Source organism: Neurospora hispaniola (genome assembly GCF_033458365.1).
Source record: "Neurospora hispaniola strain FGSC 10403 chromosome Unknown B0T23scaffold_6, whole genome shotgun sequence".
Taxonomy (NCBI): Eukaryota; Fungi; Ascomycota; class Sordariomycetes; order Sordariales; family Sordariaceae; genus Neurospora; species Neurospora hispaniola.
In genome coordinates this window covers 634,972-658,346 of record NW_026944411.1, presented here as the reverse complement: position 1 = coordinate 658,346, position 23,375 = coordinate 634,972, and the positions used below count along the sequence as shown (strand labels likewise).

General features: G+C 51.1%; 3 protein-coding genes across 3 annotated transcripts; 1 reads left to right on the top strand and 2 right to left on the bottom strand.

Annotated features, from left to right (window-relative positions):
- Positions 1 to 11,447: 11,447 nt before the first annotated feature.
- Positions 11,448 to 12,748, bottom strand: B0T23DRAFT_406115 (uncharacterized protein; the record flags this gene model as incomplete). The annotated part of the gene is made up of 5 exons (XM_062839083.1): positions 11,448 to 11,478; positions 11,562 to 11,812; positions 11,981 to 12,002; positions 12,256 to 12,516; positions 12,579 to 12,748. 5 exons carry the CDS (start codon positions 12,746 to 12,748, stop codon positions 11,448 to 11,450), a joined length of 735 nt encoding a protein of 244 aa, XP_062690525.1.
- Positions 12,749 to 15,536: 2,788 nt separating this feature from the next.
- B0T23DRAFT_321968 (uncharacterized protein) lies at positions 15,537 to 18,632 on the top strand (the record flags this gene model as incomplete). The annotated part of the gene is made up of 4 exons (XM_062835268.1): positions 15,537 to 15,810; positions 15,880 to 16,995; positions 17,656 to 18,393; positions 18,484 to 18,632. The coding sequence occupies 4 exons, from the start codon at positions 15,537 to 15,539 to the stop codon at positions 18,630 to 18,632; spliced, it is 2,277 nt and encodes a 758-aa protein (XP_062690524.1).
- A 2,406-nt stretch (positions 18,633 to 21,038) lies between these two features.
- On the bottom strand, positions 21,039 to 23,236 carry B0T23DRAFT_185320 (S-adenosyl-L-methionine-dependent methyltransferase). Its single transcript, XM_062833132.1, has 5 exons — positions 22,594 to 23,236; positions 22,476 to 22,521; positions 21,733 to 22,416; positions 21,407 to 21,672; positions 21,039 to 21,315 (listed from the first exon to the last, which is right to left on the bottom strand). Exons 1-5 carry the CDS (start codon positions 23,017 to 23,019, stop codon positions 21,118 to 21,120), a joined length of 1,620 nt encoding a protein of 539 aa, XP_062690523.1. The 5' UTR covers positions 23,020 to 23,236; the 3' UTR covers positions 21,039 to 21,117.
- Positions 23,237 to 23,375: the final 139 nt, after the last annotated feature.

Sequence of the window (23,375 nt, the reverse complement as noted above, 5' to 3'; positions counted from 1 at the left end):
ACAATGCCTGTCCCATATTAGAGATCCAGGGTAGGTAGTAGGTCGTACACTTCATGATCACCTCTAAGGCACATCCAATGTGTCTCCTCTGTGCAAAGATTAGTCACATTGAAGCGCTTACACTTCTCCATCAGGCTCGTTCCTTGTGGGCTCTACGTACGTCTGTCTGCGACCTACATTGACTGAGACAAGGTGACGGATAGACGCTCGCCTACATGTACCTCGACGCGGCATGGATAGTGTGTCGAGGTGAACGGTGGATTATCGCGGTGAGATTAAGTCGACCAGATCTTGAGGGCACGCCGGCCGTTGTTTTTGTTTCTGCTTTTGTCTCTGCCTGCGCCTTCTTTCAATACGGTCATGGGATCCTGGGAGTTCTTTCTGTAGTCTACCTGTGTTCCTTGTATCCTTACACCCTTGTATTATTGTTCTTTCAATTACTTGAGTTGTCATAAGTTTTTATTCTCTATGGTCTATGGCGACATCTCGAAATTTTGTGCCAACGGTATGTCATACCTAACAACAGCATGTGACCGTCTCATCTCCAGACGACATCAATCCCAACCCCAACCACCCTTTGGCCTGGTGGCCATCAATGGAGAAACAAAAGGGCGGGTAGTATGTAGCCAGATGGCCTCTGTGAGTGAGCAATGTTTGCTACATTTGTACTGTCGCCAACCCTTCCCCCGCCATTTATCTATATTAGCATCATGCATGTTTCCGCCGTCGGCTTCCCGATGAGAAAATGTTTTTTCGGCGTGATGCGCTTCGGCGAGCTGCGGTTCCTAGCTCTTGCTTAGCTAGGTAGACTTGGAAGGAAGGAACGTAGGTAGGTAGGAAGACTACCTGGGTCAAACTTACCTCGTGACCTGCTTGGCCCGTGAAGTTGCGTACCTAACGCAAGTATTCACGCGTAGGAGGCAATATATCACCATATATATATACCTCTACAGAGAGTGTGAGAGAGAGAGAAAGGATAAGGCTGACATTCTTTGATTGGAATCACGAGACCACTGATGCGATTCAAGGAGCGTGGTTTGGTGCAGTATCACGCACGTCTTGTCTTTTGAGGAGAGTGTATGGTACGTACCTCTATGTAACTGGGAACTGAATGTTCGGCTCTTTCGCTTACACCACTGCCCGAAGGTTTCTCTTTGTGTTAATATTTTGGCCACGTTTGTACTATCCCTAGGCTAAGGGTACTACCCATATCGATACTTCCTGAAGGGAACTTCCTCTCATCACAACGGCATTGATTCAGATATGTTCTATTTCTTTTACTTCTATCTTCTCTCTCTGTCGATCTAAACCGGCCAAGGGAAGTCAATTCCCAACGGTACAGAAATGATCTGACCGCTTTCAGTCGCTGATGTTAGATGGGAATGAAATTCATCTACCTGTAACTGTTTGCCTACTTTGTCGAGAATACTGCGCATCCCTGCCTAATCTTGTTCCATCAGTTACCGATTCCAAATGCGTATCTTCTAGCTGTTGCCTCATCATTGCTTCGTACGCTTTGGGTACATGATTCGAAGCTGTGGGTTTATTGCGCATTGCCTTTCGACCTTGGCGTAGGAGCAGGTGTACCAATTCAGCATCAGAGACAACTACAGCATACGCCCGTATGTAATGTAGTAATTTATGTATCAGTGAGTGTGCCTGGTGTCAGGATGTCTGTTTGTCTTTGATGGGCACACCGACGAACGCTTGCTTTGATAACTACGGCGAGATGCCGTTACCTACCTCTTCCCATAAGGAACAGTGGAAATGTCAACACTCAATAGATGAGCATGTCAATAAGAGGCGCCAGAGCCAACTTGAAGAACGTTCTCTCAAGAAAGAAGGAAAGAATAATAATAAACACTGGAATAAGGTAGAATGGAATAAAGTACAAGACATTGGCCTTGGATTGTGAAGCTCTTTATCATCTCTTTGCCCATGCGTCCAATATTCCCTTGCAGCCTCGGGCACTCAATGTCACCTGTCGATTTTCTTGTAGAACTGACCAACAAGCCACGCGAATTTTACTCCCGATGGACTTGTCAGAGATGACAGACACTATACAATTAACGGAGGCCTTCCGCTCTCACAACAGAAAAGACGAGCCTGAGGGTACAAATACAAACTGGACGGAGTGGCCAGTCGTTCATGATGAACCTTTCCCATCCGCCCGTTTCCCCAATGTAAGGTAACTCTGGGTAGTTGTATATCTAAAATGACATAATGGGGAAAGGCATGATGAAGATTGACCACCGTCATCGTCAAAGTATGCCGAACGAAGTAGAACCACACTACGATACAGAAATTGCACATATTCGCCCTAATGCCGCTACACATATATTGGCATTCATTGGCGGTGAACTTAAGTGGTTTGCCAGGTGGTAAATTTAGCCTCTCTAAACAGCCACCTGTCCGAGTCGTGTGTCCTAGATACTAGCAATTGGTTCTTTGTGTCCTTATTTTCTGCGTCTTCTACTAATTCACCCCTATGTTCATCCCGCCTGCGCAAGAGTGCTTTTACAGAAAGAACATGGGATGGATGACGCGCGTGGAATCCACAAACCCATGTTCCTTCTGGGGCTTCACGACATGAGGTTTGTGGGAGTGTGTCTCACGAGCAAAGATGTGTCTTGGGTCACACTGTGGTGTGTTGATGATACGTGCGGATGCCGGTCGTTGATGTGCTTTTCTTTCGAGAGTATCGAGGGAGGCAGTTCATTTGTCACGTTGCCCATACAGAGAGTGGGAGACTGTGGGAGGAAGATACGTAGGTACGTCGATTTGAAAGCCAGCAGCCATTCACACCACACTTTCGTTTCTCTCTCTTATCCTCCAAATCATCCAGCCACCCACCTACCGTGGCTCAGGATACCTAAGCCCGGCGGTACGTGGACGTAGGGGGAAGGAACGCTTCGGAGCAGGCAGGCAGGCAGGGAGGGGGGACTTGGCCAGCGAACGTTTAGGTAGCATCGTGCCTGCCTCCTGGCACCACCATGCATCCCATCCATCCACCCACCCAGGCTCTCCAGGCCACCCACCTCCATAATCCCCTGAAGAGATGATGCACCACCAACACGATCACCACCACCATCACAGCAGTGGCGGCCCCAGGGCTGCCAGGGCGACATAAAAAACTTCCTTGTCCTTGTCTCCCTATCCGCCCGCCAGGTTGGGGGAGATGGCCTGGAAAGACAAGGGTGCTTGTTCTGTTTATTTGAACCACAGTCCAAGAAAGAGATTGAAGATATTCAAGAATTAGACAAGTTCTTTGTGACTTCTTCATCCCACTTACTACCAGTTTTCTCTTGTTTCGAAATTTTTAATCTGCTTCCTGCCCGTTGGATTGAGATTGAGCATAGTGTACGTAACGATGTTGTAGTGCTCTACACGGCAGCTTGTTCGGTGAACTCCTGTTCGAGGTCCAATCGCCGACGAACTTACGAAAGTCGATTACAACGGAGGAAAAGGTGTCATCAGCGAAACCGACCGCCTAGCCAACCGCGCCGTTCAAACTGTCGGTCAAAAGCAGACCAAACTCAAACCAAGCTATTGTTGCAGAATCACTGGTCTCGGAGAGAGGTAACTTCGGCCAAAACTGTGTGAAACGAATGTCATGTTGTTTTTGGGTCGTTCAACAGAAGCGTCGTCTACTATGTAGTCGCGCGGTTCCGTGGTCTTCTTGGCCACTAGCATGAATTTCGACGGTCGCCTCCGTGTTATCGCCGATTGTCGAAGATGGAGACATCCGGTCAGGAGGAAAATTCAATGATACGAGTGGGCGATCGGAGGGCTACAAAGGCTCATATTTTGTCGAACAACATAAACTATTGTTACCTCCAAGACGCCATGAAACGTTTGGCATATCGAGAGCGGCGCCTGTGGCAGAACGCTGGCCGTTTCTCCGGCCAGGTCGGTTTTGCTTGTCATCGGACACCTTACTATATCGGTTGCCAGTCCGGAGTGAGGGACAGATGTGGGAAAGACCATCATTAGACCGGACGATGTCCCGAGTCCCATCTCGAAGAGGAAACGCGCTACTAGGGTGTTGACATGTACATAGTAGGGCTTTGGTATGTGCAAAACTCACTGATGGCCGCCAATTCTGGTAGTATACCGCCGGAACATCCGAGATACCCTTAGTTCAACTGCATAACATTTCGACTAGGCAGTTTACGCCTCTGTGGTATCAATAAGCAGCTGAAACACAACCATAGTAAGGTAGGTACTGTATATTGCCAACTACCTACTCGAGTGAACATATTTTTTTCGAAAAGGATCATCACCTAGCGGTGGTACTGTAGGAGTGGTGGGATACGTGGGCTAAGAACGAGCCATTCAGGATGGCAAATTCAGTTACACTTCATGTGCCTAGCAACCGAGAGCCTCCACCAGATCGATATCTCGTCCAAGATACTGACTGCTTTGATCTGCCTTGAAGGGTTTGCTTATCCGAACTGCTCGTTCGCTCGTGATGAAGTATCGATACGTAACCAGACATGGAGGAGCCTTCCGGAGATGAGGTCAAAGCACCTCAATGGGTTTCGATTTCTCGGCGATGGAGTGCGTAGGCGGAAAAGTGTTCTCGTACCCACCCGTGATTGATCTATCCTGTGCGGAATGCAGCCAAAAGGGGGCCAAACCGTCGCCTGACTGGCAACCACTTCGGATCGGATGGCTACGTGATAACATAATGGCCTCATTTTGTCCCTAGACCGTGGGTGTTGAGAGCCTACCACACACCTCGCTCGACTGCGAAAGTCGCGACGTTCCCAAGTTTCTCGGGCAAATCGCCTGATTGGACGACCAATGCAAAGCCGTTTCCTCTTATGCATGTGCTGACGACTCAATACTACGCTGTGAAATTGTACGGATGGTCAATACGCGATGCGGTGAACCTCGAGTGTTGCTGCGAAACACAGCACTACATCCTTCGAGAATGTGGCTGAAAGAATTTCTCCTCCTCTTGAGTGATATATGTCCAAGAAGAGAAGAGCTGACAATATGCCACTCAGTGCTCCTATTCACATGCAAATGGCGTATGGTGTCAAGTTGGTCTCTGCCTTCTTTCCCTCTTGTCTTGCTACTGGGGGTTGGTTCCTATCAGGGTATTTCCATGGGGTAGAGCTTTCTTGACCAGGCTCTCGGGTACCGTTACCTTCAAACCGCCATTCAAGAATTGTCTGGGGAGTTGTCCACTGAGAACCGCCCCATCAACAAGTTCAAACCCCTGAGGCAGTAAGCTCTTGGAGGGGAAACAAGGGATATTGCAGCAAGGATGGCGGGAAGGCTAGCTGGGCTCTGGGTCCTTGCCTGGTCTACCTGAGTCGGCTGGACTGGCTGGGTTGGGGTCAAGCCGTCAAGGACATGGAACTGTTGCGGGATCTAGTGTAGCAGATATCCGTCTGCCATGCAAGAAGACATCTACCATAGGTACCGTAGCAGAAAGCAGTCTGTATATCGGCGGCGGAAGACATTGGGATGCTCCACGAGGCGCCTCCGTACACTCGATGTTCAAGACCAACAGCTCATGGAACGGCACACGGAGCCCTGGTATTTCCGCCGAGTCGAGTACCTCGTAGAGCATCTTGGGGGCACTAGTGTACTGTGTCGCCATTTCATTTCTGGGGACCTGTCCAAATAGGCCGGAAAAGATGTCAGCGTTACCCGGCACCGAGTGTAGCGAGTACCGGTGGACGCAGTGATGGGACTATTCCGCACCCTGAGGCGATCTATCACCTTGCTTATCCGCTTCCTGAGGCAAGAGAAAAATGACAACTCCCAGCCCACCCAAGCGGTCCTGTCCGTGTAGCGTCTTGCGAGAGACGGAGAGAAGAGGAAAGTTGCGCTTCTGCCACATGCTCGCATCTCTTCCTGATTTTGAAGTAGTGTAGAACGGCCGTTAGGTACCTCGCGACTGCATTGTACATGCAACAGCGCGGAGGAGTACCGAGAATGCGGAATACGGACGCCGAGTATCTCGTCACGGAGCACAGGTCTCCACACACACCATCAAAGGTGAGTGGATGCAAGACGAGGATCGAATCGAGAGTGCCGATGACTGTGGTGACGGCAAATTGGGTGGGGGAAGGGGGTGGGGTCTCGGTTAGGGTGCTCGGCGTATCAGGGTACCTTCAGGTGCCTCGTCGAGAGGGTCTAGCGCGAGGATATGTTTGTGCTCGTGTGCCCCAAGTGTTCGAGCGAACTGAAGCCTTCCGCCAGATTGGGGAAATGAGCACCGGATATGCCTTGGCCTCATTGATGGAAATCCGGAAAAGCAAGATAGAATAGATCATCGTCGCGTCGTAGTGACGCTATGTATTGAGGGCGAATCCATGGCCAGGGCTTTCCGAGCTGCCTTTCACGATGGGTGAAGTAGAGAAAGAAGAGCGAGCAATCCCATCAGGGGGAATTCCCTTGGGGAAAACGGTTGTGGTCAGCGCGAGGTGCTTGCCGGCAAGTACTGTAGAACACCTCTAGTGCGACCTACTAGTGTATGTTGAACGGCATGCCAAGCACTGTAATGTACGGATCCACATAGGTAGCCGACAGCTGAGCGTACCGGAACAATGTTTATCACGTATCTTACCGAAACTATGCGCTTCATGCACGTATAGGCTCTCTGAGACTTTCCCAGCGCCTACCGAGGTTTCTGTCATCTGTTGTTTGTATCAATTCTCAAGACTTGTTGCCCAGTCTCAATCTTTTTTACTTTTTTTTTGCCGACGACGCCAGGACCTAAGTACCGCTAGTGTATGGGTGTACACTACGCGCTCATTCTCGTATTCTTCGGACCTTATGAGTCGTGCAATGCCAGCTTGTGCAATACTCCGACGGTAGAGCATGTGATCGTATGGGGAAATGTGTCGACTACATCCAATTGGTCTGGACTTGTCGTCTCAATGACAAATCCATCACGTACGGTGTCAGACGCTGGGTGCTTGATCACCAATTGGCCCAAAGATGACTGTGTGCCTAAACGGAGGAGATACGTACCTGCTACGCACGTCTCATAACGTAGGAAATTGAACCGACACCTCAACTGCACTTGCCGAATATGAGCGGTGACGGATGCGTTGCTACCAGCCCCGGCACCAAGGACGCATCACGTTGCATCCGAACGACCACTGAAGACACCAAGAAATTACCCCGTGTGGCATAGTAAAACCACAAGTGCAGAGCTCTTCCACTCCTCCCTCGGCACGTAACACTGGCGACAAATAGCAGTCGAACGACGGGTCATCCGTCCTATGCAAAGCAAATCAACTCAAGCGATAGGACAACGGGCGAGCAACATGTAGCTATGTTTCTTGACCGCCATTACCATCAGAAGGCCTAGATGGGAGATGGGGGTATTAACATAAAATCCAAAGTGGAAGCTAATTCACTCCTCCGCCGGCAGACCATCGGAGCTTACTGTGTAAGTGGCAGCAAAACGGACGACGTACGGAACATGGTATGTCCTTATATACCTAGGATCGAGAACGCTACTGAAAGATACAGCCGTACAGTCAAATTGGGAATCTTTCCTCTTGGACCCTTACAGAACCAGATGTTTCCTCCAAAATACCATCTAATAATTCGTTGTCAATCACATTAACAGTTCAAGGAACGAAACGCATCATTTCGAGTTTCTTCGACCTTTTTTGCTTTATCTTTTCTTTTCTTTTTATTTATTTTTTTTTCTTTTTTTTTTTTTTCATTGGGTTCGCCTTGGCATGCCTCGTTGTGTTCCAGACGGAGATGCCAGAGCAGGGTTCACGGGGGAAGCTGGGATTCAAACACGCCTTTCCCATCATCCATCCCCCATCCCAGTCCCACGCTGGCGTCCATGGATGACTTTCATGGGTATCCTCCATGTCTTGTCTCCATGCGTTCGCTTGAACGGTTGCCCTGTCACCCGCTGCTTTGGCTGCTTTCTTGAAACCATGCTCAATCCCAGTTGTCTGTCTGTCCAACCACCCTGCTGGAGTGCCTGGCAGACAACAGCTTGCCGGCACCTCTCTTCAATGTAATTTGTCCTGCTTCACCCCTTTCTTCCATCACACCTTTTCCCGGACGTCTCGAGAACCAGGGTAAAGAGCGCCGGATTCATGCATGGTCCGTACGGGCACGGGGGGTGTTCCCTTGCGAGCCAGTCAACATTCGCCTTGCCGCAACAATTCCCTGACAAGTACCATCTTTAGGGTACTCACCCCAGGCTTCGAAGAAGCTTCAGAAGCTTCCATCGTAGGGTTGCTGTACCATGAAGCTCAGGGTCCCTATGTGCGGGTCGGTGTTCCTCCACTGGCTGTCTTTTCTCAAGCCTAATGCAGGCCGCCCAACGGTCACAAACAGGTAGGTATATCCTTGCCCCCGGACTGTGTCTCGGAAGCCTGTCTTTTGGAAATTCCCCCCAAAAGTATCCTGAACTTAAAGCGCCTTCTAGGTATAGTGTACAAGATTACGCGATGTTGGAAAATACCGGCCATGATTATAGTCAGGCTCGGCTTCTACAATATCACTATCCAATGCATCCTTGTCAGCATTCGCCCTGCTTAGACGCAACATTGCAGAGGATCCCGTTTGCATCTAGAACTAAGTAGTCCCTTCGAGCTGTTAGTGACAGTGTTCCTGTCTCATTGCGCGCGCGTGCTTATCAGAACTTGTTGCTAAAATGTTTGACGTGGATTGGTTTCATTTCGGTTTTTGTGTTGCTCTATACCATCGAAAAAAGTCGCTGTGCAGGTTTGTCCGACGATCACGGGCTTTGTACCCCTGCTCTTGTGAAGGCAACCACATAGGTTCTTTCACCCGTGCCCTCATGTCCAATAAATACAAAATCTGGAGCGCTGCTACTATGATAACTTTGCTCTCGGCGAGTGTCACTCTCGGCCTACGTACCTCCTATCGGTTCGGTATTTGAGCTTTCATCCGTCTCAGGTGGACACAGCATCGCGTGTTTTCTCGGAGCAATCTGCCCGACGTACGGGCTCATTGCTTCTATCCAAACGTGCGCGTACCTGTCTTTACACTACTTGTCAAACGACGTTCAGTCCCGAAGCGATGAAAGGCTTCCATCTGAGGACATCGATTGTCACCCCATTCACGTGTTCGCGTCTAGCAGCGTGTCTTTACTTCCCCACAGACACACACCCCTGAGGGAAGGAGCGCTAGGCTGCAGGTGCGGGTGCCCCTTGCAAATTTGGATTACTGGCGCAGTTGGGACTGGCCGGCGATATCTGAGGAAGCCCATTTGTTGATTCCTCGGTCCGTCCGTCTTCTCTCAACACGTACCTCGAGCTTCATCTTTTTGTCACAGACGTATTCTTCCTCGCACCAAATCTAAGCTGCAGAGCTCGACAAAAAAAAAAAAAAAAAAAAAGACTCAGCTCTACGTCCATGACCATCGAGATTGTGCGCGCATCCATTCTATTGAACCACCGCATCCCCCCTAGCCCTTCCGTCTTCTTCAAACAGCTTTCCAAGCTTTCAGACTTCCAGACTCCCGCTAGTCAAAGTCAAAGGAGATACATTAGCCAACGTAGTGCTTCTGCTCCGCACCAGCGATCGCTTGACTTTCTAGCTTCAACTGGTATTTTCAGGAACAGTCTTCAGGTACGTGATGTCAGTTGCGGCAAACTTGCGATGGCTTATCCCCGCTGCTGTACCTCTTGCTGGCTGTGTCGGGTACCGCCTGTTGTTTCTTATCCAAACCCTATATGCGCCTGGGCGCTTTTGACACTATCCCACCATCCCCACGCTTCAATTGCGCACTCCTGCCTTCACTTGTCATCCAGGCACGATCTGGAACCTGGCTGTGCTTATAGACAACTTTCCCGTGGCGTTTCTCCAGGCTCGGCGGCATGATGCTTGTCCCCTACCCTAATCCCGACCCGCCTGCCATGCCGTTCCGCAAGCTCCCCGTCGATAGCCCTTGAAGACCCAACACCAGGTACCCAGCTTGGCTACAACCTCGCTGTCTACATCTGGGTAACTCCCATCCCATACCTTGCTCTTTCATGTAGAGATATTCGTGATATCTTCTTATACCTTAGAGCATAACTTTGGGTTCACGGGGGTCCTAGTGGTGCTTATCAACACGTCTTGTTCATCATACTGATTTCTAACTGCCGTGTAACTCACAGAGCTACCAGCCCTGCCGCCTCCGCGATCATCCTTGCTCCGCCCACGAACGACCTCCATCCGAACGTGCTTTCGACGGCAACCTGGTACCCGCGGTGACAGGTCTACAAACCATTCATACAATATCAGCTTCATACATAGTACAACATCACCATTGATCGCGGTCCGCCCCGAATTGGACGCACCACTTCGCACCATACCACAATATCCACTTGAGACGACCTCTCCATCCGATTTTTGCCCCGGGCTTTTTACCTGGGAACTGGTATGTCATCTTTTTCGACATTCATCCAGGTACATGCTAGTACAAGCTATCAGCTATTGACACCTGTCCCTTCAAACCTACGGTCTCCGTCGAATCCCCATTCGATCCCCTCAATTGCGGAGGTCCAAATACTTCGATTTCGAACAGTGCACCGCATATAGAAAGCTAAGCACATCACTGAACTTATCTAACATTTCATCCAGGGTCAGGGATTCCACGCTCCGATTTAGTGAAGGTCATTCAAACCCACAGCGGCCCCGACCAATTTGATACTCGGCCAAGGAGCCGACACAGCTCCAATTCTCTGCAATCTAACACAAAGCGCTTCCGGCGTTGACATCGAGAGGTGACGTATCTGCAGACACTAACATAAGCGTGTGCAGCGCGTCACAGCCGACTACAGACCCCGGCTGCCTCCAAAGTTTCGTTGAAAGGTAAGGTACGAACGTACATGTATGTAACAAAGTTGAAGCTTCAGTTCCACCTGCATGATAACTCTTCTGCCCTCGCACGTGGCTGCAGCAGGGGCTGTCCACCACACTGTCCCTGGCAGATTGCCCCTGAATTGGTTTCCCAAGTCGCAGCATGAATTGACTACTGTACTACTGTACTCTCGACCAAATCGAAGCAAAACAGACACTGACCTGAATGGTCACAGAGCATTTACTTCGAGCGTTTGTGTTTCTTCAACCCAAAAATCGGAAAGAAAAACTCGATTTACGACATTGGTGTGTGTGTGTGTGTGTGTGTGTGTGTGTGTGTGTGTGTGTGTCTCTTTTTTTTCTCCAAGCTTCTCCACCGGCTTTGCGGTGGTCCCTAGATTGCCGTACCGTTTTCTTGCAAGGGGCTGCGCAATCCAAGTTGGGCAAAGCCGTTTCAATTTCGGCAACGTTCCAGTCTAGTGCCGCCCTCGGACAATGCATTGAGCTTAGAAATTTCGGTCTGATTTCCAAGGCCGCTGCCACTTCATTACTATTTTTAATAGTCGAGAAACCCGCTCTTCAAAGCACATTCAACAGACTGTTTGCTAACGTCTTCCTTTCCCCAGCTTTGCTAATCTTCACGCCAGTGTAAGATCCGTCTCCTGTCTCCTAGTTAACAAGTATTACCATCCGTGCATCCCGCTGAGCTAGGTTCACGGCAAACAACTAGAGAACTGCCCAGGCTGCCTCACATTACCTTGGAGGTATCCGTTCGCCGTCGCGTCCTCCTAGCATCTACCATCAAGATCCCTTCAGCTACCGAAGGCAAAACAAAGCATTGTGAGTACTCAGTGAATCCACTACCGCACATGGTCCAGCTGTCACCAGGCCGGTCGCTCAACGTTCCCGCCTCTACACATCCGTTGGCAAGGATATACATCTGTCTACGGAGAGCACAGCGTCCAGGATGGCTTCCGAAGACCGGTAGGGCCATATGTTTGTTCTGCCCCTTACTAACTGTTTTCCTTTATAGACACATTCACCGTTGCCCTTTACGCAAAGGGTAATAATTATCCATGGGATTGTCAATGGCTCATCGTCAGGCCCCGGGCCAGTATAAGGAAGAGCCCGGCCACGATTCGGTAAGTCACACTCTGTTTCGTCTTCACACATTTCCCATTACAAACATTACACTATCCACCAGGCCTCTTACAACGTGGCGCGTCTGGGAAGATGTCGTATTTCATGACCAGTGTCGGGCGTCTAGTGACGCTGTTTTGCGGTGGTCTTTGCACCCAACGTGTCCGTGGTAGGGGCTTCGTGCTACACGGGCAGTATTATCATGTCGGATATGTGCGCAAGGACCGCCATTGTCGTGATAGACGTCGACATCGAAACATCAACGTCTGACTTCAACACACCCCTTATTGTTTTATTCCCTGTTACCTACACCGTTGCAAAGTTGCCGCATTTGGACAAGGGTCCTGGCCCAAGTCAGGTATCCCAGGATCACAGACGTTCCAGAAAAATCGGGTGCCTGTCGAAAGCCTGCTAGGTGCGGGTGCCATCGACTGCTGGGCAGGGCTTCTGGGAATTGCAGGGGTGACCTGTTTCACCCAGCCAGGGCGTCGGGAAGTATGCAACAAGGGCTGTGCGTCGATGTCGGCGCGCAGTGCGCTATCATCAACCCCCTCGTGCATCTCAGGCCTCATGTTCGGGTCTCACGTTTGGCTTTTGCACTCCCATAACTTCCCATCACAAAGCGTCACCTGGCAGAGGTGATTTGGACGCGTACGGCGGTGGAACAGAAGCTAGCGAGTCGCACCGCAGGAGGTCCTGAGCCGATGGTGGAAGCAGTACGCAAACCATAGACACCGAGCTGGGCGCTATCGGAGAACTGCAGAAATAACGCAAATGTCCTTGGGCAATTCGCGATCATTTTGCTGGTTTTCGTCGGCTGTCCGCCTATCTGCGCCTTGCCCGCCAAGCAACGCATGCGATTTTGCACCACGCACATTTGCCGGGCGCTCACAGCGGATTTGCTGCTAGCTGAGTGGTGCAGCTTTCCCGGTGGGGGTACCGGCCAGTGTGCAGAGTCGCAAACGCGGTATCGCAGTTTGCTCGAGATCGAGGTCTTCAGTTGCTTCCCCTATAACGACAGTGTCGTGGCTGGGAATCTCAAGCGCACAATGGCTGTTCACTGCCTAGGAAGTGTCATCTCTGACGACATTGCGGCTGCCTATCATATCAAAACTGGCTTTCTTGCAGGGCACGTGGTCACTACCATTTCACAAATTGAGGAAAAAGAAGGTCCAGCGATCCGCCTCCCCTGCGCCCATCGTATTCACTTCAAACGCCTACGTATTAGTCAGTTCTCATACACGCTCGAGAAGCCTCGTGCGACGGTCTCGCCATAACGACTGTCACGAGCGATAGCGCTTGGCCATGAATGAGTCTGTTCAGAGTCAGTTGAGTTCTTGGCCGGTGGAGCCTAGAGGCGATACGCGACCGAGTGGTCCCGGCGCTCTAACTTTCTCACTAAACAGTCTCTGAAGGGTGGGGCCGGAGAGGAGCAAGCTAGCCAACCGTTGACGAGTCGACGCGCGACGTCTGGGTCTTTTCGTCGGCACCCCCCCCCCCCCCCCCCTTCCCAAAAGGTCCACCGAAAAATCTGACAGGGGCGTGATGAGTAACGACGACCGACTGAGCGCGATGGAGGCACCAAGAGCCAGAGTTGCGACTCGTGTACCCTATTCACTGTCGGTATTTACCGCGCATCGTTAAGAGTATTCTTACCGCGTGCGGTTACAAACACAAGCGTGCTCTGTATGCTGTGCGGCGGGGGAGCAGATGGAGCGGCTGTTGTCGAGAGCTTGGTTCACATTGGTATTTCGCTGCCAAACATGGGCTTTCGCTCCGAGGCGACACCGATTCCGCCGTTCCTTTTGTAGCTAGTGGCTTTCTACACAGTAATGTTCTCGAAGCCATCCAGGCCGATTTATCAGGCAAGGGCCTTCTGATGGTGACTGGGGGGGAGAATCGAAAGGTGCATGGATTCTCCAAATGGCCAGTCAGGGCAGGGATCCGCGCGTGGGATACGGGACCCACATGCACACCGCCCATCCTTGCCCATGCAACCGAAAAACGATGGAAGCAACATCGAGGGACACGCCAGAGACCTCCAGTGAGGAACTCCAGTCAGGAACTCCAGTGAGAAGACGCCAGTGTCACCAAATTCGTTCACCACACGGGCCCCAGAGTCAAGTCGCATCCATCGAAACCATCAACATCGTCGGACTGCCAGAAGACCGCTAGGGGTTTGCCTTCAGTGGCAGAGAGTGGCTAGCTCTGGTCACCGATACTTTGTTGGGCAAAGAGTGGTGCTACTCGGCCTCTGCAGTCTCGTGTAATCCTCGCCATCATTGGTCACTTCATCTAAACAGCACTCGCCCCTTGTTCACGTTTTCAGACCATGCGCTGTCTTACCACATCCATGATCCATACACACCTTGCCGATGTCTCCTTCTTCTCATCGGACGGCCTCTGGCAGTGGGTAATATGGACTGGTGCGCTTGTGTCTAGTTCGGGACCGTCAATGGCCTAGTTTGCTGAAGAATGACAGCAAGGGGAAGTCTCTCGGGCGGTTTTTACGCTTCGTTCGTGTGGGTATACCAGACGCGCGGAGACAAGCACCAGCCTAGCCTTGCAAGTGTGGCGGATTGAAGTAGCAGAAATAAGGCCTGCTAAACACACGGTGCTGTATCCTAGACGCCGCCGTTACAAAACGGACGAAACGCTGCGGTACATCTGACACTTCTCTTGGCCTGCAATGCACCCACCGTCTGCACGGTTTTTTTTTTTTTTTTTTTATACAAGCGCAGAATTAGACAGTGTCTGTCCATCATTTCCCGCAAACTGTACTCGTTCATTCCTTTTGCTCCGGTCTTCACCTCAGGCCGTGGCCCACCTACCTTTTCTCGACATCGATCCTGATCCATCATCCTGGATCCCCACAGTCGCCAGCATTTTTCGCAATTTCCCTCTCACATCGCCAGGCAGCGGTGTGAGTTCGCAGAGCAAAACCATTTGGCGCACCCTTGCCCGCCCCAGCAGACAAACACGCTCACCTTTCCTTTTTCCGATCTCCGTCACAACAGTTAGGGTTAGTGTTTACTCTGGCTTCTGCACTCCTGTCCGTCGGTCAGCCCGGGGTAGTGTTCCTGGGTGTGCGCAATACGACGCTGCGACTGAGAGAAACCCAGTGGGAATCTCGAAACTTCGGGTGTTGATTCCGATACCTCGTCGCTCCACTCGTGGTCGCGTTGATCCTGGGAGCTGTGGGCTGCAAGTTTGCTGCCAGTTGCGGTGCCAGTCCAATGCCCCCGTCACGGTCGCAGAGATGGTCCCAGACAGTCCCAGTCGCCCCCCCTCCCCCTTCTCTCTCCAGCCAGAAAGCGTTCGGTTCGCATGCCGTATGGAAGGAGGGCCTTGTCCTAACTACAAATCCCACACCAAATTCCCGAGGCTAGCCCGCCTGCCCGCCTCACCCGTTGATCCTCGTCGTCGCTTTTTTTTTCTGACGGGGCCCCTGAAAAACACCAACATCCCCAGTCCTTGCAGGTTCTTCTGGTCCTCACAAAGAAAAAAAAAATATCCAAGACGCGTTCACCGTGCTCCGGAACACATGGTTGTTTTTTTCAACATATGACCTTGTACTCTGAAATCTAATGGTTGTCTCCTCTATGCAGCATCACCCCCATCACCAGCAGCAGGGTCCTGTTCCTCCCCATCTACAACACTCGAGACCCTCGAGCATTGTGCACCAGCAGCATCACAACCCGGCACCTCAGCAACCGCCTCAACACCAGAGTGCCTATTCCTCGGGCCACTCTGTCTATCAGCAGCCGCCTCAGGCCAACAACACTCAGGATCATCTGCCTTACTACCCGCATCCCAGTCCCTACAGCACCCCTGGCGCGACAAGCGGATATACATCCGCAGGTAAGTTTTTTCGCCGTCCTAGTCCTGGCCCCTCCTCATCTCTTTCACGATGCTTACGCGATCGCGCAGATACCGGAGACATGATGGCCACGTCGATAAGGCCTCCCTACCCGCCTATGACCTCTTATCATACCCCTCAATCGAACTCGCCAGCATCGGTCGCGTCGCCTTCGGGGCATGATCAGCAAAGGAGTATCTACGGACAAGCCCCTTCGCAGCTACACCAGCAGTCTATGTACTATGGCGCTCCTCAGCACCCGCAGTACTCGTCGATGCCGGCGCAAACCGCGCCCTCGCCATATGCGCAACACGCCCAGCAGTCTCACCAGTCCATAGCCTCTCAGCCCAGCATGATGATGTCTCACACCGCGCCGCAGCACCAGACAAGCCACCAGGCGACACTGAATGCTCAGGCAGGAATGGCAACAGTCAGCCCCCGCCAGGGCAAGATTGAGACCCAGCACGGCATGAACCATCAGATGCAGAGAAACAATGCCCCCGTACCGCTCGCTGGCGGCGCCCCGTCGACTACTCCTCAGAATGGCACGACGCCCACTGGATCGGCATCTGGCGTGAACCCTAACGCGGCTCCCGGTCCGATTCCCGCGACAACACCACTGGTCGTTAGACAGGATCAAAACGGTGTTCAGTGGATTGCTTTCGAGTACTCTCGCGACAGGGTCAAGATGGAATACACAATCCGTTGCGACGTGGAATCGGTTAATCAGGATGAGCTGTCTCCCGAGTTCAAGACCGAGAACTGCGTTTATCCTCGCGCGTGCTGCCCCAAGGAGCAGTACCGTGGCAACCGTCTGCAGTACGAGACCGAGTGCAACACCGTCGGTTGGGCGTTGGCCCAGTTGAACCCGCCCCTTAGAGGCAAAAGAGGGCTCATTCAAAGGGCGGTGGACAGCTGGCGCAACAGTAACCAAGATCCGCGACTCAGATCCCGCCGCGTGCGGCGAATGGCCAAGATGAACCACCGCAACAAGGCCGGTTCAGCAACGCCCCATCCTGCCCACATGGCCGGTCCCACCGGCCCTGCTGGCATCTCGACACCGGCAGCAATGGGCTCCAGCGGCGCTGCCGCTATCAACAAGCCTGGAATTAATAATATGGGTACGTCGATGCACCATCACCATGCCCACGATAACGGAAATGCCCAGGGAGGAGGAGACGAAGTCGGTATGTTTCACCAGATGGCCTAATGCGCGAGTTGTTGCGATTCAGTGTGATACCTCATTTCAAACCGATTGTTTAAAACTGCGCCTGCCTTGTTTGGTTTATGTTATGGGTTTTGGGATATTTTGTTTTTGTCTTTTTCTTTCAGATTTGATATATACCGGCTTGCCAACGCAAGTTGACGAGCTCTGCATGGGCGATACTGGAGATCTCTGGTATAAACAAAGATCTGTACATTACGATAGTTGCGCGTTTGCTGTTGTTTAGTTTGTGTTGCTGGTTTTCGGTCGTCGTTCAGTCGTCTGGCTTCTGGCAAACGTTTTGCATTGCATTTACCTTGCAATTGCATACCCATCAGCATCGCTTGTCACATATTAACCAACGCCATCATCACCCACACATGTACTAGGCCCTCTGCGAAACAGGGGGGCATTCCCGAGCGGCTGGAAAGCCCCGAAATTGCTGTTACTTTGTCTTTACCGCGCATTGCATGGGGGGTGTTAGAGATTTGCGAGTTGACGTTGCCGCGCAGGCTTTTGGTTTGAAACAGCATCACACTCAATCGCACTCTCAAGTTGCAAGGCTAACTGGTCCATGCCATCGGGTCTGGCCCATCCACCACTGAGATCAACACGCTAACTCGTATTTCTTTGCTTTTTTTAGGCGATGGGGAGTACGGTGACGACCAACAGCACCACCACCATCATCATCATCAGGCTCCCTCCCAGGGTAGCTCTGACGAAAGACCAGCCCAGGTTTTCTCCAACCACGGCTCATATCCCAACGGTGCGCCATACGGTTCGTCCGCAATGCCTTCGATTCATGACACCCTCAGTGGCTCTCCACATGCCAGCGGCACCGGTCCTGTTACCGCTCGTCGCACGACGACCCCCGGCCGCGGCACCGCCCGTAATGACGAGCCCGAGGATCTCTTCCCTGATATCCCCGAAGCAAAGAAGCGCAAGTTTATCTTGGTTGAGGACAGCGACAGGCACAGCCGTCTCCGCGTGAGAGTTACTCTTGATGGAGTTGACACGCGCGAGATTCCCGACAGTTTCCGCAAGGGAGCTAGCGTTTACCCTCGCTCGTACTTCCCTCGTGAGATGCAAAGCCCACCTCCTAGTGCCACTGGCAGCAAGTTCTTTACCGATGACTTGAGTGACGTGGAGGATGATGGTACTACCGATACGGAGGGTCGGGGCGCAGCAAGGGGTACCAAGCGGAGCGGCAGAGTCATGGTCAAGGTCCCGATGGGCGAAAGCCAAGAGGGCGAGATCGCCATCCCCCGAATGAGGAAAGCGTTCCGTGGAAAAGAGGTGCGGCTCAATGACTTGGGCTATCGCATGGCCTGGCTCCAAAGCAGAGTATTTGCTGGGAGGACGGTGTTCCTGCAGCGTGCTTGTGGGTTTTTTTCCTTTCCTTTTATTACTTCCTCCGTTTTCCTTCCCATCTACGCAAAAAGATTGCTAATCATTGCCATCTAAAACACAGTGGACTGCTACCGAAACAAGACCCGAACTGCCATCGAAGGCATGATGCAAGACGTCAAGACGGCTGCGCCGCACTACGAGACCCGCGTTGGAAAGCGCAAGTGGAATGAGCGCATGCGATACGGCGATAAGAAGGAGGAGGAATCTTAAGCACCGCCACCCTCAGACTCGCTCGCATCGCATCGCATCTCATCGCACCTCACAAACATGAAATTTCTTCAACATAAGACTCCCCCCCCCCCCCCCCCCCCCCCCAAAAAAAAAAAAAACAAAAAAAACACCACTCCCAAAGACAAGATACACACAAACAATGTTTCATGATGATTAAGAAGAGCAAAGAGAGGGAAGGACTGGAATGGGTATGGAAATGGGTAAGGAAATGGAACTGATGTATGGATGGATGGAATCAGTTGATCGATCGATGATACGATCGATCTCGACTGATTGTTCGATAACTTGACACACTTACATGTATATGACAAAAACACAAAATTATAAAAATTCACGTAAAGCAAAGAATTGAATCGACGATATAAATTTGAAATTTTGAAAAGGTCAGCATATGCTTCTTGTCATGTCAGGACCTGGTGGTTATCGCTCTCTTGCTTGCTAGAAAAGAGAAGGACAGTCAACTGCTGGTTAATCGGTCGAGTAGTGTTGTTATCCTGTCCCGTCTTGACTTGTCTAATACTCCGCTTTAGAAGAATAGAGGAGGGAGAGAAGCACTAGGGCAAATAGTTTATCTGTTTGTATTGTTGCCCGTTTGGTTTGGTGTCGTCGAGAATGAAAATTATGAATGTATTTCGCAGAACATACTTACATTACCATTTCCTCTCTGTCGGATGGCTGTCGATTAGTGAGACAACCAAGCAGTCATTGGGTAGTAGTAGAATGATTGATGATATATGGATAGGTATTTCCTCAAGTCTGTAACTGTTATACATCGTCATCTTCGTTGTTGTCCTACTATATTGCAATAACTCGGAGTGATAGATGCAACCACCTGAGAGGTTCATTATGGAGCAGAAAGGTGGTAACGAACGCTACCCACGTTGGCCATTTAGACCCATCCCGTCCATGCTTATTCTGACGATGAAGCTTGAAAGCGCTGTTTGAAGATACATACTAAGTAGTTGATGCCAACTGCTGGCTGAATTGGCCGAGTTGACCGAGCAAGTATGGTAGTCATTACAGTACAGTACAGTACCCTTCTCAGCTATGCGTTCCATTTCTATCTTTTTTTTTTTCTTCCGCTCTTCTCATCTCGAAGTTTCTGGGTAAGTCGGTGTCTTTGTACTCACCTTCCGTCACTTGTTGACATGTCGTCACTTTCTCGTCTCAGCCGGTACGTACCTGCCTACCTAGAGGTACTCACTCTTTTTGTTCTGGGCTGTTTCCGTTCCGTCCCCCTCACTTCCTTCCTGTGTGCAAATGTGATTTGCGTGTGGCGTACGGGCGGGCAAGACCGCACCTCCCTCTTTATGCTCGCTCCGTTCTCAGCCTCCAGTCCTCCTCATTGTTTTTTTTTGTTTGAATGCCCAAGTGAAGTCGGCACGGCCCGCTGGCCTGCTGGCGCTGGCGCTGGCGCTGTCTCCCCGGGCTGTTCTGTCCGCCTGTCCGCTCTTTGTTGGTTATTTGCTGTTGATTGTTGGCCGTTAGTACAGACAAAAGAATTAAAGCGAACGAAAGGTTCGACTTGTTACGGAAGTTGCGCCCCCGAAATACAGTGAAAGGGGCGGGGGACGTGCCGTTGAAGGGGAAGGTGCGGCTCATCCGTTGATGCCAGCCTGCCCGAGAAAAGACAGGCCGAATTGCGAAACACAATGAAAAGCGAAAAAGAAACGAAACGGCAGGATCAACGTGATCGATTGCGAAATATTACGGATCTTCAGCAAGTAGATCTTTATGCGGGTGGAAATAGAATGCCATTGATGTCAGTTGGAACCAACCCCCGCTCTCTGAAAAGAAGAATCAAAATGAAAAAAGACTTCTGTTAAATATATGAATAAAATATATGAATAAAAATTGAATGAAAAAGAAGAATGATGATCGGATCATACATGTTGCAAGAATCGTTTTCTGCGACATCATGACGGCGATGTTCCGGGCATAGTTATTCTCCTGTACATGGTTCATATCGCCTGCCTCAAGATCTCTTCCCGTCTACCGGGTGTATTTAGGTTATACTTCGTATCATCATTGATAGCATTAGTTAATTCAGATTACTAGCTAAGGACGGCGAGGTACCTAAGGGTATGTTTGATCTATGATATTTCTGAGCGGATCAGGTATGTGAGTGAGATGGATATTGATGATATGACCCACTGCTTTGTTGCTTTGCTGCTCCGCCACTTTCCGCTTCTGCATCTGCTTCTGTTCTTCCCTCATTCTCCTCTCATCTCTGAAGTATTCGTTCTAACGATTAAACTTCCCTGCTCTTTCTCCAGAGGGTATCCTCCAAATTCTCGTAGGAAATAAAAGAAGAGAAGCTGAAAGCCTGAAAGTTCAATGCAGCAAGTTGCCAGTGAACTAATAAGGATGAGTGAAGAAGGGCACTCAAACTGGCTAGAAAAGCCCATTCACTCACTCTCGACCCGTCTTTTCCTACGCGCCGAAATGGCTAATATCTGGCTGTTTACTTAGCCTCCTGATCCTCCTGCTCCAATCCCTCAAGGGCAGTTGTTGTAGGAGCTTCGACGTCGGCGGCGGTGGTAGCACCAGTAGCAGCAGCATCAGCATCAGCAGGAGTAGCAGAAGCACCGTAGTCAACCAGGTCAGGTCGCCAAACAGCCTCGATGATACTCATTCGGCATCCCTTAGGTCTCGTGACGCCCTATTGCAACATATTGTTAGCCATTAAGTATTCAGAGGTAAGCCCAGAAATCATTACTCATGCGGAATGTGGTGCTGATGACTGGACATACCTTGAAAACAAACCCATCACTAGCAGCCTTGAACAGTTCCCTGAACTCGGCCTCGGTGCGCTCCTGCGCGTTGAGCAACGCTAGCATGACCAAGTCCATACGACGCATGACGGTCTCGTCCCAGGGGTTTTCCTGACCAGACTCGAGGAGGCAATGGTCGTTAATGATGACGCGGGCGCCGGGTTTGAGGGCGGGGATCAAGTTCTTTAGGAGTTTGATGGCATAGGGGGTAGAGTAGTTGTGCATGATCCAGCGGAAGAAGTAGACTATGAGTATCGATTGGTAAGCGAGACTCGGCGAGAAGGGAAGACATCAATGGTACTCACCATCCGCATCCTTGGTAGGCTGCTCTTGGAAGAAATCATGAGGCATCAGTTCAATCCTGCTAGCAACCTGCTCGTCCTCGCAAAACGGTTTGGGCGCGCTCTCGACCGTCTTGGCCGTATCCTGTACCACAAACTTCATGTTCCTATACTTCTTGGCCAAGTCCACGTCCACAAAACCATGCGAGCCACCCACGTCCACAAACGTGCCCCCCTTAGCGTCGATCTCGCTAAAGTCGTAGCCACCACCCTCGACATCGAGCAGATACGAGACCTCGTAGCCTTCGCCGCCAGTAAGGCTGACCATGGCCTTGCCCATACGCCGCGCGCGCGCCGGGTCCTTGCCAAAGGTAACGAACATGGGCTCCTTATCGACCGTACCAAAGGCGAATTGGAAGCCGGCGCGGGTGAGTGAGGTGGCTTCTGGGTGGGTCTTGAGCGCCTCAAGCACGTGGGCTGCGGCCGGGAAGATGTCCTCTCCGTTGAAGGCAACCCAGGCATGCAGGTCGCTGTCCTCAGCAAGCACGCGGGAGGCGGCCGTGTGGGCAATGATGCCCGGGACGGGCTCACGGAAGATGCCCTTAGTCATGGCGAGGCGGAGGATGCGGGCCAGGTTGATGGGGTCCAATGATGTCTTGGATTGAAGCTCCGAGAGGGTGATGGTCTCGGCTGGGGGGAACAGTTTGGCTGAAAACTGTTAGCGATTTGCAAGAAGGGCAAAACAGTGCAGTTAACCATAGACTCACCAATGTCATAATGAGTGATCACTTGCAAGGCAAGAACGTCAAGGAACTATAGAGCATGTCAGTTCAACCTCTGTTACCGAAAATTGAAGAACCTTGAGAACAATTCTCGCCAACGTACCTCCCAAACACCCCATCTCAGTGACTCGCGAGGTCCATGCGCAAGCAAGCCCAGTTCTCTTGTAGCGAAAATGATTTCTTGCCTGCTTCTCGAAATCTCGGCGGGCAGTTTCGGGAAATCGGCGGGCGCATCAACGTCAAAACTTGGCATCGGGAGGTTGTTATCCTTCATGTACGTCTCCAACTTTTCTGTTTCCTTTGCAATCTTTTGCGCCAACGCAATCATCCGCGAGGTTGACGGCTGTCGCTCTGGCTCATCGGGAGGAGAGGTATGGATTCCATTGGTGCTAGACTGAGACTCCTTGGGCTTGCAGGTCAGTGATGAAGAAAGGGCCGAAAATGACGAGCGGTTTTGCTTCTTTCCATCCTCGTCGGATATGGGTGATGGGCTGCGGTTCAGCCAAGAGCTAATCTTGAATTTTCCCATGATGACAGTTCGATTTGGCTTTTCGATGTATGTGGTGTTGCTTCAGATTTGAAGTCGTCGAAAGGTCAAAGTGGCACACGTAGTGCTCCAACCACAGTAAGTGAATATAAGTATGAACAAGGGAAAGGTTTTGCAGGTACGAAGACCCTGGGTCCAAAATTGAACCTTGGCAGGTGAAGTGCCTGGAAACATGAGGTCAGCCATTCACTTCCCTCAATTAGACAAATAGGGATGAAAGAGAGGCTCATTGAAGCCACACGTCCGTAGGAGATTGAGACGGAATGGGTGAACCACATCATGCTATTGACTAGTTCCCGCAAGCCGTACATAACAAGAAGCACGCACGGTTAAGGCCA

Coding starts and splice junctions, on each gene's coding strand:
- B0T23DRAFT_185320 (XM_062833132.1), bottom strand. CDS start 23,019: ATGGGAAAATTCAAGATTAGCTCTTGGCTGAACCGCAGCCCATCACCC. Junction 22,522..22,593: donor TGAGATGGGGTGTTTGGGAG/GTACGTTGGCGA, acceptor CATGCTCTATAG/TTCCTTGACGTTCTTGCCTT. Junction 21,673..21,732: donor GCCTACCAAGGATGCGGATG/GTGAGTACCATT, acceptor CGATACTCATAG/TCTACTTCTTCCGCTGGATC.